General features: G+C 47.4%; 2 protein-coding genes across 4 annotated transcripts; one reads left to right on the top strand and one right to left on the bottom strand.

The window, feature by feature from the left end:
* The first annotated feature begins 289 nt into the window (after window positions 1–289).
* On the top strand, window positions 290–9,755 carry RPAIN (RPA interacting protein). Of its 3 annotated transcripts, XR_008201009.1 has the most exons (8): window positions 290–381; window positions 1,525–1,695; window positions 3,139–3,199; window positions 4,979–5,090; window positions 5,239–5,302; window positions 6,301–6,441; window positions 6,708–6,804; window positions 9,658–9,755. XR_008201009.1 is itself a non-coding variant. In XM_052657595.1 (7 exons), exons 1-7 carry the CDS (start codon window positions 301–303, stop codon window positions 6,735–6,737), a joined length of 660 nt encoding a protein of 219 aa, XP_052513555.1. In that variant the 5' UTR covers window positions 290–300; the 3' UTR covers window positions 6,738–6,845. The 3 variants fall into 3 exon arrangements, 2 of the variants coding, with proteins under 2 accessions (XP_052513555.1, XP_052513554.1); XM_052657595.1 differs by lacking the exon at window positions 9,658–9,755 and having other exon boundaries at window positions 6,708–6,845; XM_052657594.1 differs by lacking the exons at window positions 6,708–6,804; window positions 9,658–9,755 and having other exon boundaries at window positions 6,301–6,531.
* C1QBP (complement C1q binding protein) lies at window positions 6,920–12,589 on the bottom strand. The gene is made up of 6 exons (XM_052657592.1): window positions 12,260–12,589; window positions 11,496–11,646; window positions 9,241–9,337; window positions 7,804–7,899; window positions 7,439–7,558; window positions 6,920–7,319 (listed from the first exon to the last, which is right to left on the bottom strand). The coding sequence occupies exons 1-6, from the start codon at window positions 12,480–12,482 to the stop codon at window positions 7,170–7,172; spliced, it is 837 nt and encodes a 278-aa protein (XP_052513552.1). The 5' UTR covers window positions 12,483–12,589; the 3' UTR covers window positions 6,920–7,169.
* Between the last annotated feature and the right edge of the window lie 688 nt (window positions 12,590–13,277).

The following is a 13,277-nucleotide window of genomic DNA, read 5'->3' as shown; positions in this document are numbered from 1 at the left end:
GCTTATTGGACATCTCCACCTGGATAAAGCTAGACATCTAAAAACTTCCCTCAAAAAATAAAATCTTCCTTCAAGACTTACCTCCGTCAATCTACGTTGGATAGACTTCACAAATGTCACTACTTCAGTCCCTCATCCTAGGGTTGCCCAAATCAGTCTCCGTGTGGGACCCGCCGATAGGAAAACGTTTCCCAGAATTCCCCGGGACCTGGCGCGGTCGGAACCCATGAACTACAACTCCCAGGATCCTGTGCCCCGTTGTGGGTGGGGCTTTCTGGCGACTGCTCGCGCGAAAACGAGATGGCAGAGAGGCCGGGGTCTCGGCACCGCTCGCTGTATAAACTGATGGGCTCGCCGCCTTGGAAAGAGGCTTTCAGGCAGGTGAGTGTGAGATTTGGGAAGCCTTGGCCAGGTTGTCGTCACTCCTCTAGTCCGTCTCAGGAACCGCTCTCCTCCGTAATTTCCCTCCGCCCGGCCGGGTGAAGCAAGAGTTGGTGCAGGTGGGTCTCCTGCCTGTAGGTCCGACCCCGGCCACCGTCCGGACACTTTCTGGAGCTTCTGGACCCCTGGGTGTGGCACTAGCCTGGACCGGCCCGGTCCCAGGAAGCCTTCGTTTTGGACTTGTGTGTTTTCAGCGTGAAATGTGGCTGTGACTGCACCTCTACACCTGCTGTTGTCGGGTCGGTGGGCACCAGAGAGGCACCTTGTGTACTCACCGCAATCTAGAGAGGCGTTATGTCTATTCCAAAGAGAAATAGAATAATTAGATAGTATTTTTTATTCCAGAAATGATTTATCATTCCATTCCAAACGGTTTCTTCTGTGCCTCTGTTACTAAGTCTAGCAGAATTGTAGCTTACAGTCAGCACTGACCTATCCTGAACTCAGTCTGGTTCCTGTAAATGCTGTCGCCTGTCTTTTCCGGAATTTAATGTAGTGGATATATCCCAGGAAAATAATCTGATGCTAGAAATGACTGTTGACAGCAGGATTTCTCAACCTTGGCTGTCCACAGTTTGAAGAAGATAGTTCTTCATTGTGGAGTGGGGGGCAGTTCTGGGATTATACAGTGTTTAACAGCTTCCCTGGCCTCTACAACTAGAACTGTGACAACCAAAAATGTCTCCAGGCATTGCCATGTGGCCGCTAGGGGAAAAGATTGCCTGAAGCTGAGTAACTGTTTAAGAAGGTGACTACCAGAGCCATATCTAGAGTAGCAAAAATTTGGAAGCAACCTAACTGTCTTGATAGCACAGTGGATGCTGTGCTAATATCACCAACCATTCAGAAGGCTGGCATTGAAGATAGACTGCGAAGTATGTTGATCTGGAAATACATGACCCAAGCATTGTAATTGCACCCATTGACAAATGGGTAAGGACTGGAGAGGAAAGTGCCAAAGTAACAATAGTTAGGGTTAGAGTTTAAATTGTGTGTCTATAAATTTCCTTTAGTGTGTTAACAACTAATTTGAGGGGTTGTTTTTTTTTTCTTCCCCTTTCTCATCTTTCTCCTCTTTCCAAGGGATGCCTGGAGAGAATGAGAAACAGCCGGGACAGGCTCCTGAGCAAATACCGCCAGGCTGGAGGCAGTATGTCAGGAGGCGCTCAGAACACCCTTCTAGTGCAGGAGGTGATGGAAGAAGAGTGGAATGCTTTGCAGTCGGTGGAGAGCTGGCCACAGGCCTGGGCTCAGGTCAGGCTGGATATGTTCCTTTAGCACCGTGAATGGCAGTGTCCTCTCTTCCTGTCTTCCCAACTTCTCTAAATCCAGTCACCTTCCAGCCCCCAATCAGGACTCTAATGGCCTCTGACCCAAGTTCTTCTACCTTTAACATTAGACTCTTCTAGATCAATTGATGGTCCATAAATTCTAGACTCTCAACCTGCTGCATCACTGTATCATCAGTTCAGTTCAGTCGTTTGGTTGTGTCCGACTCTTTGCGACCCCATGGACTGCAGCACACCAGGCTTCCCTGGCCATCACCAACTCCTGGAGCTTGCTCAAACCCATGTCCATTGAGTCAGTGATGCCATGCAACCATCTCATCCTCTGTCTCCCCCTTCTCCTCCTGCCTTCAATCTTATCCCAGCACTAGGGTCTTTTCCAATGAGTTGGTTCTTCACATCATAATCACTTACAAAACTCAACGGAGAGAAATTTCACTCCATGGCTCCATCCCTGGAACTTTTGATTCAGTAGGCCTGAGCTAGTGATCTCTCTTTTTAAAAAAGGTCTCCAGGAACTTTCTGATTCTAATCTCAGCCAGGGTTGGGAACTGGGTGTGCACAGGAAACCATTTACCATGTATCAGGAAACCATTTACCATGTATCAGGAAAAGCACTGGATTGGAACTCGGTAGTTCTGGAATTCTTTTTTTTTTTAATATTCATTTGGCTGTGCAGCTGCAGCACATGGGATCTTCAGTCTTTCTTGCAGCACGCAGGATCTTTTAGGTGCAGCATGTGGGATCTAGTTCCCTGATCAGGGATGGAACCTGGGCCCCCTGTGTTGGGAGCACAGAGTCTTAGCCACTGGACCACCAAGGAAGTCTCAGTAGTTCTGCAGTTCTGATCTTGGTTTTGCTATTGCCTCTTAATTCTGCCTCTTTGAGCTTTAGTTTCCACATTTGTAAAATTGATGATGTTGTTAGTACTGTGAGAACAGTATAAGAAACATGTGGGAAACTGTTCTGAAAACATCAAGGCTCTCTGTAATAAACAGGCATGATTTGGTGCCTGCTATGTGTTCAAGTTACATAGTCACAATTAGTGTTTACAGTAACCCTCTTGGGTGGGTTTTATGTCCACGTTACAGAGGCCCAAAATGAGGCTGACGGTGATTAGAAACTTTCTAGTGGTCACACAGCTTTTTGGCAGAACCATACACTTAGCTGCTACCCTACACTGCCTCCCGCAACTTTGGTGCCGTTGTTTTGTCCCTGGCTGGGTGAATCACTTGTAGATGCTTTCTCAGCATGGCCACGTTACTGCACTGTCAGCACGTTCTACAGAAGGACTGGGTTGATTTCTTCAGTTGAATCTGGGTTTTTCAAGCCAGTCTCCAAGTGTGAATCATGTGGGTCTTGTCAGTTGATTGCAACTTCAAGTCTCTGATGACCCTACTTTCTCTTGCAGTTGGAGGAGCCGATGGACCTGGCTGTGCTGGAGGAAATCCAGCAGGAGCTGATTGATCAAGGTGACGTCTAGGAATAGTTCTTCCTGCCTGTATCTCTAACTGCTCTAATGCTGACCTGATTTCTAAACAGAATGTTTTTAACTCCTTTGTTTCCATCTTTAGTCACGTATTCAGGGGTCTCGTGTTCTCACTTTAAAGTCTTAGCTGTACTTGGCTGTCCCAGTAACAGAGGAGTCTCCCGGTGTCAGGCCTTGTGCTCAGACCTCTCCTTCTACTGCTCTGTCCTCATGACGCCCCCATGAGGTAGTATGAGGGTGGTGTCTTACAGGCTGCATGGCTGGTGGTGGGGTTGGAAAGTAAAGTTGATTCTGTGAATCCGGTTCCTGTGTCTATTCAACCCAACAGTACTTCTCTGTTAGTAGATTAATAGTAACCTTGTCCCCTTACAGGAGAGTGCATGATCAGGCCTCTTGTGCTGCCTAACTTCAGTACCTTCTCTCCCATCTGTTCCTTACTGACTCCCCAGGGTCTTGTGACCGTTCCCTTCCTGTAGCATCAGAGAGCCACAGAGTGCTTAATTTAGTACTTCATATAACTAAGTCATTTATTTCACACAGGCCTGTCTTGATGAGGCTCGGTTTATGCCCTCTGTTAAAGAGATGACAGACTGCCTCTGTAGTTTATTTGTAGGCTTAAATAACATGTGTTGAAGACTTAGAGCAGTGCCTGGCATATAAGAAGGCTTTCGATAAATAATTGCTTTTATCTTGAGGATGCAAGAGCATGAACTCTTGGCCCAGACGGCTAAAGTTCACTTCTCAGCTTCACCACTTTAACTTGTGTGGCGCTGGGCTCTCCTTGTGCCTGTTTCTTCATCTTTAAAATAAGACTTATAGTGAAGATTAATATATCTGTAAAGGACTTAACATAGCATTTGACACAAAATAAGTGCTATGCGAGTGTTAGTTGTTATGATTGCTGTGTTGACTCCAGTTAAACTGTAGATTCCTTGAATTTTTTTTAATTTTCTCTTTACCCTCACCTGTAAAACCTACCTCAGTGAAAGGACTCACTAAATATTTCTTTTGGGGTGCATTTAATTTAAAAATCCCAAGTGATAAGAATTTGCTGTGTTCTGCCTTACTCAGTCATAAGGAACCCTCTGGAATTGGGGTTGGCAAACTCTCCCTTAGGAGCCAGGTTGTAAATGTTTAGCCTGTTGCTACTACTCAGTTCAGCTGTTGTAGTGGGAGAACCGTTAGAGCCCATTCATCAACCAAAGGAGAATGGCTGTTCCATTATAACTTTAAAAATGGAAGGTGGGCAGGATACGGCCTGTGGTCTGCTGAGCCCTACTCTGAAGTCTAGACGGTGAGCTCATCAGAAGCAGGGACCAGCCTTTTTTATCTTTGTATTTACCTAGGCCTCCCAAGTCCTAGACCTTTTTACATATCTGCTGAGTGGATGAACACACATTCTGAACATGGACTGAGTCTGGGGACAATGGGGAACAGATCGCCTTAGATGTATCCAGGGGGGGCCTGGCATCAGAAATACGTGCCTTTGTCAGCTTTCTTCAGCTGCCTGACGCTTTTTCAGCTCTCCTCCTGTGGCCTCATCACTTAGCCTCATCACTTCAAAAGGAAGCAGACAGACAGGAGAGGAAGGATCCAGTAAGAGGAGGCCTGACACAGCAGTGAATATCTAGCGATTGTAGTGTGGTTTTACCCTCATTTTTCTCTTGTGTGGATGAAGCCTTTGAAAATGAATCTTCTAGCACTCGGGACAGGGCGCCCGAAGTGATGCACGGTGCCACTCCAGCTCTCCTTTGCCTTGCAGAACAGTCCATCATCAGTGAGTACGAGAAGAGCTTGCAGTTTGATGAACAGTGTCTCAGTGTCATGCTTGCTGAGTGGGAAGCAAACCCCCTCATCTGTCCCGTGTGTACAAAGTAAGAGTTTTCACAACCTTTTCAGCACTGTTCGTTCCCACCCCCCACTCCAAGGTGAGTGGAACTCCCCCTAACTCTGTGGTCTGGGAAGGTGGGGGGATACGGGTCTGCTAGCTGTAATGCTCTGGGATCCCAATTCTGCTTCCAGGTACAACCTGAGGGTAGCAAGCGGACTGGTCGTGTGTCAGTGTGGCCTGTACATCCAGTCTCATGTGAGTGTTCCTTACACAGGTCTTGTGTTACCTCTTCCCACATGTACCTACTTTGTTAAACAACTCCAGTAGCGAGCACAGCTTGTCCCAGCTTCACGTCCAGTTCACACACTGGTAGCTTGAAATTGGTCCCAGTGGCGATATGAGACACCATGGAATTGGCAAGCTCCATAAATCAGGGTCTTCCCAGCCCCTCTGCACAAGCCGTTTGTGAGGCACTTAGGTCTAAGAAGAGAGCCTGGTTTAGTATTGGAAACTCGTGTATCTGATCTGACATGATGTTGACCAAAAGTTTGCCAGTTGATTAAAGTGGTGAATTATACAAATGACACACTTTATAGTAAGTTTCAAACATACGTGTTTACTTGCCAGTCTTTGAGCCAGAGACTCTGTTGACTGGAGAGCTGAGGTTGTTTTTTATAAAATTCTCTTAAAGTCTTGTGTTTCCAGTTGTTTCTATAAAGCATCGAGAAGCTGTGTACACTTTAGGATTTTTCCTCCCCATCTTTTAGTCTTTTACCTAATTCTTTTTTTTAAAGCATCTTTTTGTTTCCTAAACATTCCACTTACTATCACAAAAATGAAACTTTGTTTTCTTATTATTTCATTGGTTTGTATAGTAATTAAATCACTCAGTTACAGTAGCAAGTTCAGCAGCAGATATGGGAGCTTGCTGGTTCTGGGTAAGCATACAGTTGGCTGGTAGAGGCAGAAACACAGGGAGGTTCCAGAGTCTCAGCTGAGTGTTCCTGGCACGATGAGCAGCAGTTAAGTGTTTTACGGCAGGAGTGGAAGAGCACTGGTTCATTTGGAGAGGCAGCTAGATGGACATTTAAAGAGATCCTCCTTAGCACAGTTATAGTGTTTTTAAGGGTCCAAGGAATCAAGCCATCACAGGGAGCCAGTTGTGGATTGGTGTGAGGGGAGCTGCAGTTTTTCAAGCTGTTGACTATGAGGCTAGTAAGATTAGGTTATAGTTTAACTTGTCTATTTTTTAGTCTCCGGAGATGACAGAGCAAAAGCTTCGTGCCTGTTTAGAAGACAGTGTCAATGAGCACAGTGCACATTGTCCCCACACGCCAGAATTTTCAGTCACTGAGGGGACAGAGGAGAAGTCATGTCTTCTCATGAGCTGTCTGGTAAGCCTACCATGGGAGCCAGTAGTTGAGAGTGGGTCAGCGGATGGTTTTATTCCCACCCTGGTAGAAAAGAGGAACTTTGTTGCATAGAAAAGTGATGTCATTTCAGTTAAAAGGCCAACCAGCTCCTGAAGGGGGGAAGGACAGAGGCCACCCAGGTCGTGGAAGGAGCAGCTGAAGTGTCATTGCTATCGATGACTTTTAACCATATGCTGAGACTATCTTCGTGACTGGAATAACTCTAACTTTTTTCTGTTTAAATCCAGGCTTGTGATACTTGGGCTGTGATCCTCTAGAGTCGGTCCCAGTCTTGAAGCATGATCTACTGTGTTGGAAGAAAGTCCCATCTTGAGAAGTGGCCTTGTAAATACAAACCTTTTATTTATAACTTATTTAATATTAAAAATTTCAGACTTTCCTCTGTTTCATGTTTTATAATGCAGGTTGAAAGGGAGGGTATAGAATTAGAAAAGACAAATCACCTTGGAGATTTTTATTGTCCATCATTATGTTATACAAAAATCCAGAAATAAAGGGTTTGTAGAAGATAAATGAATGGTAAATAAGAGACAACAGAAATAAGTTAAAAGTGAATTATTTTCCATGATATTGGGATTAAAAAAAAAACCAACCATTTCAAAGCATGTGGGTCTGGCTTCAGAGTTAGGTTTTGTTCACTGGCCAAAGCCTGCCATAAAATGAAGGTGTTCAGCACCTTGCTGCCTGCTCTACTGGCTTTTGACAAAACCTTTGAGGTCTTCAAGGAAAGAAATGTACTCCTGGTGCTCCAGGGCTGTGCTGAGCTCCACCAATTCATCAGCAAAAGTGTTGTCCACCCCTCGGTCCGCAAGGAAATCCATTAGGTGGTCGTATAAGCCCTAGAAGGAGGATCATTTACTAGTTAAAAAAAAAGACAGACACCTGAGACACTTACTAGGATGCTTCTTTGTCTCTCCTTGGATTAGGTAGGCCCCTCCCCACCTTATCTAGCACTCACCCAATCCAGGGAATCTGTGTTGAGTGTGTAATTTGTGTCCTTCCAGTCAGACTCGCCGGTGGCCTGAAAACTCACTTCCTTGATAGAGAAAATGTCACTCTGGTCATCCTCTTGTCCAATCTGAAGAGAGACAGTATTTGGGGAAACAGAAAGGTTTTCCAGGACAAGCCAGACTCAGGCGAAGAAAAGGGATTATTTACAGCTTGAAACTCAGATTTTAACCTTGTTCCCTTACCTCCCACTAATCTTCCCAGCTTCGCTGCTCTAAGCCAGAAAATGTTAATATCAGCTAGATGGAACCAGGAAAGCCCCCTGGAGGCCCCCCACCCCCACCCCCCAGGCCGCCAGCTCTCCACCCTACACACCTCATCTTCTGGATAGTGGCAGTCCAGCACAAGGGCCTTGCTGCTGCCATCCTTTGTAACTTCAACCACAAAATTGGGAGTGGATGTCAATTCAGGCTAGGGAAATAAGAACAAGTCAGTAAATGTTTGTTGGCAAGGTTCTGGTGGCAGGGGTCTGGACTAAAGGTCTCAATTCAGGGGTCTGACGGCCACTGCTATTACGATATTACTTAGCCACTTACAAGTCTTGCTCCCCTGTCCCTGGGATTCTCCAGGCAATAACACTGGAGTGGGTTGCCATTTCCTTCTCCATTGCATGAAAGTGAAAAGTGAAAGTGAAGTCACTCAGTCAAGCCCGACTCTTAGGGACCCCATGGACTGCAGCCTACCAGGCTTCTCCATCCATGGGATTTTCCAGGCAAGAGTACTGGAGTGGGGTGCCATCGCCTTCTCCGACACTATGCTAAGAAGGTCCCAAATAAGAAGCCTAGGATCTTTAACACAGTATTACAGCCACGTAACCCACTCGTTCAGAGACTGGGCCGAGTACATCCTGTCTTTCCTTTCTAGAGTTATGGACTGTTTTGGAGGCAGAGTATCATAATTTAGTACAGCCTTTCACTTCTATTAGCACCCTGCTTGTTTAAAGAACATACAAGGTTCAGAATTAGGAACTCAGCTCTAGCCGCACCTAGTGTGCCAGTTAATTTTCCTGGGTCAGTTTCTACATCTATACACTACAAAGCTGGCTCAAAGCTCCAAAACCCCTTTCCAGATGTTTTGGGATCTTCATTACAGCCCAGGACCAAAGGCTGGTGCCTCTGACTAGAGGCCCAGAGGCGCTCTGAGAGTGAGCCAGCCAACCTCATGGACGGGTGGGGGGTGGTCTTTGTCAGGGGGGCTGGGCCAGCACTCCAGGGAGCTGAGCTGGGTGATGAGACAATACCATGCCCACCCAGTCAGAAAGTCTGGGGACCTGTGGCCCTCATACTGGCTGGTTTCTAGGCCAGGCACAAAGCTTCCTAACATGTTCAAGGACTAAACACCATCCAGGTCCAACCAAGAAGGGCAGCAACTTAAGGAGAGGCCTTGCCAAAGTCTCTGATGCCCCTGGCTGGTGTTTATTACCAACTCGGGACATGTATTCCTCATGTGGAACACTCCAAATGATTTATCTCCTGATCATGAGAAGGGTTAAGACAGTTTAAATTCCTTCCTGTTAGGTGAACACCGGCCAAACTATAATGCTTAAGCCCACAGAAAACAATTCATTAACACTTGGCCCCTGGGGAAGAAAAGTGGCCACACAGTTCTGGTGCTCTGCAAGTAAAGGCCCAAGGATGTCTGCCTTTGCCTTCTCTCCTGGCATTAGAATTTAAACAAAACAAAACCAATGCTCCTTCCCTAAGCCTGTCAGAAATAGGTGGGTACAGGCTGGTTACAGTGTTAGAAACTTACCTCCTGCTCCTCAGCCTTCTGCCCTTGGGAGGGTTCTTCCTCCTCACCACCGAAAGCAGGTGGGATGCTATTGTTAATGTTGAAAGTGACAGTGATCCTAGAAAGGCAACCAAAGAGCACAATGAAGATGTCTTTTTAACTGAGTAGCTGAGTACTAAGGCTTGCTCCAGTTAAAAATGCTGTTGAAACAATGTATCTCAGCCGGCTTTACATCTGATTTGCCTGCATCCCATCCAGTTGGATTCAGGAGGTCTGAAGTGGGCCTACTATGTGTTGGCTGCTGGAAGTCAATTAGGCACTATTTCCTCAGCCAAATACAGTTGTGTGTCAGCTGCTTCTGCCATCAGGCCACTATCCGGGGCTCTCTGTCAACCTTATAGCCACAGTCAGCTGACACCGCCACTCTTGTCTTTCCAGGGCACCTTCCAGTGGTGGTGAGCGGCTGAGAAGCTGTGGGCATGGGCTAGAAGCCTCCTCTAAAACAATAAATGTACTTGGCTGCACAGGGTCTTGGTTGCGAGGTACGCATGACCGTTGTTATGTGTGGGATCGCTCAGTTGCTGCATGCGAGATCTTAGTTCCCTGACCAGGGATTGAACCCAGGTCCTCTGCGCTGGGAGCAGACACTTTGACCTCCACAAAGTTCCAAAAGCCTCCTTTAAAAAAATAAAATGTACTTGGCTGGGCTGGGTCTTGCTTGCGAGGTGCATGTGACCTCTGTTGCTATGTGTGGTATTTTAGTTCCCTGGTCGGGGATTGAACCCAGGTCCCCTGCACTGGGAGAGGAGAGTTTTAACCACTGGACCACCACGAAGTCCCAGGAGCCTCCTTTAAAAATCTTCCTCCATTAGAAGAAAATCTGCCTGAGAGGAAGAGAAGGAGCACCGGAGGGCTGTGGCATCAGCTGAGGATGGAGAGTAGCCCTGGCCCCAGGAAGGGGAGGCCTCACAAAGGACACCACATAGGGTAGTTCTCTGATGGGCCAGGGGTTAGGACTTGGTGTGTTCACTGCCATGGCCTGGGTTTGATCCCCGGTCAGGGAACTAAGATTCCCACAAGCAGTGTGGCAAAAAAAAAAAAAAAAAAAATATGCTGCTGGACAGTTTTATTCTTCAGAGCATGTAGGAAGTTTAATAAATGACAAGGCAGGCCACAAACACCACCTAATGACAATTTTAACTTGCAAGAATCTTCACCTGACATATCATATTCCAAAATTTGAACTGAAAATTGAGTGACACTTGGAACGAGCACTGCTAGGTTGCAGACAATGCTGCCCTCTGAAGCCATGGTAACTGGAGCCTTGACAGACAGAGGTTTGATGTACAGGCACAAAATCTGTCTAAGCTGTGACAGTGTGGACCAAACTGACCCCTGGACAGAGAAATGCAGCTATGTTCAGCAGCACATTATAATGGTCCCAAACTGCCTAAGACTTCGCCTAGGAGAGTGGTTTGGGTCACGTTACAGACCACACAATTGACCTATGACGGGGAAAACGCTACACTACTAGGCAAAAGCACCAGCCCACTGCTTCACAGCGCATGCGAAACTTCAAAGTGGACCGTGGATTTAAAACAGCTTAAGCAGGCCAAAAGCGTCCCTCTTTTCTAATGAAAAACTATACCGCAACCCCACCCTGTTAATTATCTTGCTTTCTCAACTGTAAACAGAACGGGGGCTTTATTTTCCTCAGCCAGAGCCTGAGCGTAGTAGACCCAGCAGAGTAAATCCGATTCTGTTGGCAGTGCCGGAATCTCTGAATTTGCATGCCTAGTTGTGGGCAAGGCACAGCCTCACTCATCAGGAAGGGCTCAGTGACTGCTGCCTCTACTGGTCCAGAAGACTCCCAGTGGCTTGGCTTCAGTGCTACTGGGGTGATGTTCAGGCACTCAGTCGTGTCTGACTCTGCAACCCCATGGACTCCCTGCCAGGCTCCTCTGTCCATTGGATTTTCCAGTCAAGAATACTGGAGTGGGTTGCCATTTCAGACTCATGCCTCCTCCTTTGGCAGGTGGGTTCTGGACTGCCAAGCCACTGGGGAACCCCGCTACTAGCTTACTGTCTCCTTGTTAACCACCACAGCACATTACTGTGCAGTGAATAAGCAAAAAGGAGCCTAAGAAGTTATCCAAACGAATCATACCATCTCTGGGAAACCAGGAGTCAGTTAAGCACCTGTCTTAACTAAAAGTTGTTGTGGATACCTCACAGCAGGTCCTGCAGGTTTATGGATGTGGTCCCCTGGTACTTACTTTTCTCCAGCAACTTTCCGCACTAATTTGGCTTCCGTCCCATTCACTTCCAATTCCCAACCTCCTGACATTTTGGGGAGAGACTTATATTTCTGTATCTTCTTTTCCTCCTTGATCTCATCGCTGAGGAAGTCAACGAAAGCTTTGTCTCCTACAATGGAAATAAGTTACAGAAAGAGCCAATTAGTCTAAAATGGAAAATGACCCCGTTACTACAAGCAGAGACCAGGACTTAGCCTGTTTTTTTCCTAACACTTCTATTAATGGTGGCTCTGTGGACTTAGCCCAACTCATATCCATTAAGCCTCCGTTCCTTCATCTGTAAAAATGTAAGCTATCAGTGGGAAGCTGAGCATGGATTCTAGGAAAGTGATCCCGAATAATGAACTTCTCACGACGTTTCAAAATAAAGCAAAAAAAAAAAAAATCGCCACTATCCTTTCACTTGCCAGGAAACATCACCACGCTACTTCTAACCGCGACCTTGGGCTTTCGCAAAGTTCCATTTTCGAGAGACTGAGGTAAAGCCGGCCTCCAGGACTTTACAGTATCTCTTCCCACAAAGTCAAACGGGTGGGGGAGGACGGGAAATGTTACTACGCGTGGGTTTAACTAGCAGGTCGACCATCACTGGGAGAATGTTCCGGACCTCAGGAGCGGCTCCGGACTGTCCATTCAGGTGGTCTACACCTCCCAGCCCCTAACACCCCGCCCCACCTAGGCCCACGCCCCTCGCGCCCCCGGCCCACGTGCATGAGTCTCACCTTCGGTGTGCAGTCCGCTACAGCCGCAGCCGCAAGCGCAGGGCCCCCGAGGCTTCAGGAGGCCGGGCAGCTGTACCGACCCCGCGCGCACGCTCAGCAGCCCGAAGGGCCGGGCGCATGGCCGGGACGCGGGCTGCAGAAGCGGCAGGGAGGGCGCGGTGGCGCGGAGACCAGCGACGGCAGAACCCAGGACGCGGGGCACGCAGCGCAGCAGCTGGAACATTTTGGCAGCGGAGGCGGTGGCGAACACGTGCAGATTCGAAATACAACTCTCGCTTAGAAGGACAACTCCTTGCCGCTGCGCCCCCTAGATCTGGGACCGCCGCCGGAAGTCCCGCCCCGCAGCCGGGAAGTGCTTCCGCGTCGCCGCCTTGCGGACCGGAAGGCACAGTGGGCAGGACCCTGCCCTCTGTTGGTGGCCTCCGGTGTAGCCTCCCAGGGAGGCTTGGAATCTGATTCCTAAACTTCAGTTCTGCAGCAGCAGGAATCTTCAGGAACTAAGGAAGTTTAGCAATCCTGAAATGGGAAATCAAGTGGGCCTTAGGAAGCATCACTACGAACAAAGCTAGTGGAGGGGATGGAATTTCAAATCCTGAAAGATGATGCTATGAAAGTGCTGCACTCAATATGCTAGCAAATTTGGAAAACTCAGCAGTGGCCACAGGACTGGAAAAGCTGTTTTCATTCCAATCCTCAAGAATGTTCAAACTACTGCACAATTGCACTCATCTCACATGCCAGCAAAGTAATGCTCAAAATTCTCCAAGCCAGGCTTCAACAGTATGTGAACTATGAACTTCCAGATGTTCAAGCTGGATTTAGAAAAGGCAGAGGAACCAGAGATCAAATTGCCAACATCCTCTGGATCATCGAAAAAGCAAGAGAGTTCCAGAAAAACATCTACTTCTGCTTTATTGACTATACCAAAGCCTTTGACTGTGTGGATCACAACAAACTGGAAAATTCTGAAAGAGATGGGAATACCAGACCACCGTACCTGTCTCTGAGAAATCTGTAT

The sequence above is a fragment of the Budorcas taxicolor genome, chromosome 19 (assembly GCF_023091745.1).
Source record: "Budorcas taxicolor isolate Tak-1 chromosome 19, Takin1.1, whole genome shotgun sequence".
NCBI classification, from domain to species: Eukaryota; Metazoa; Chordata; class Mammalia; order Artiodactyla; family Bovidae; genus Budorcas; species Budorcas taxicolor.
Note: the sequence above shows the minus strand (reverse complement) of the source record. Positions and strands in the feature narration are given on the sequence as shown.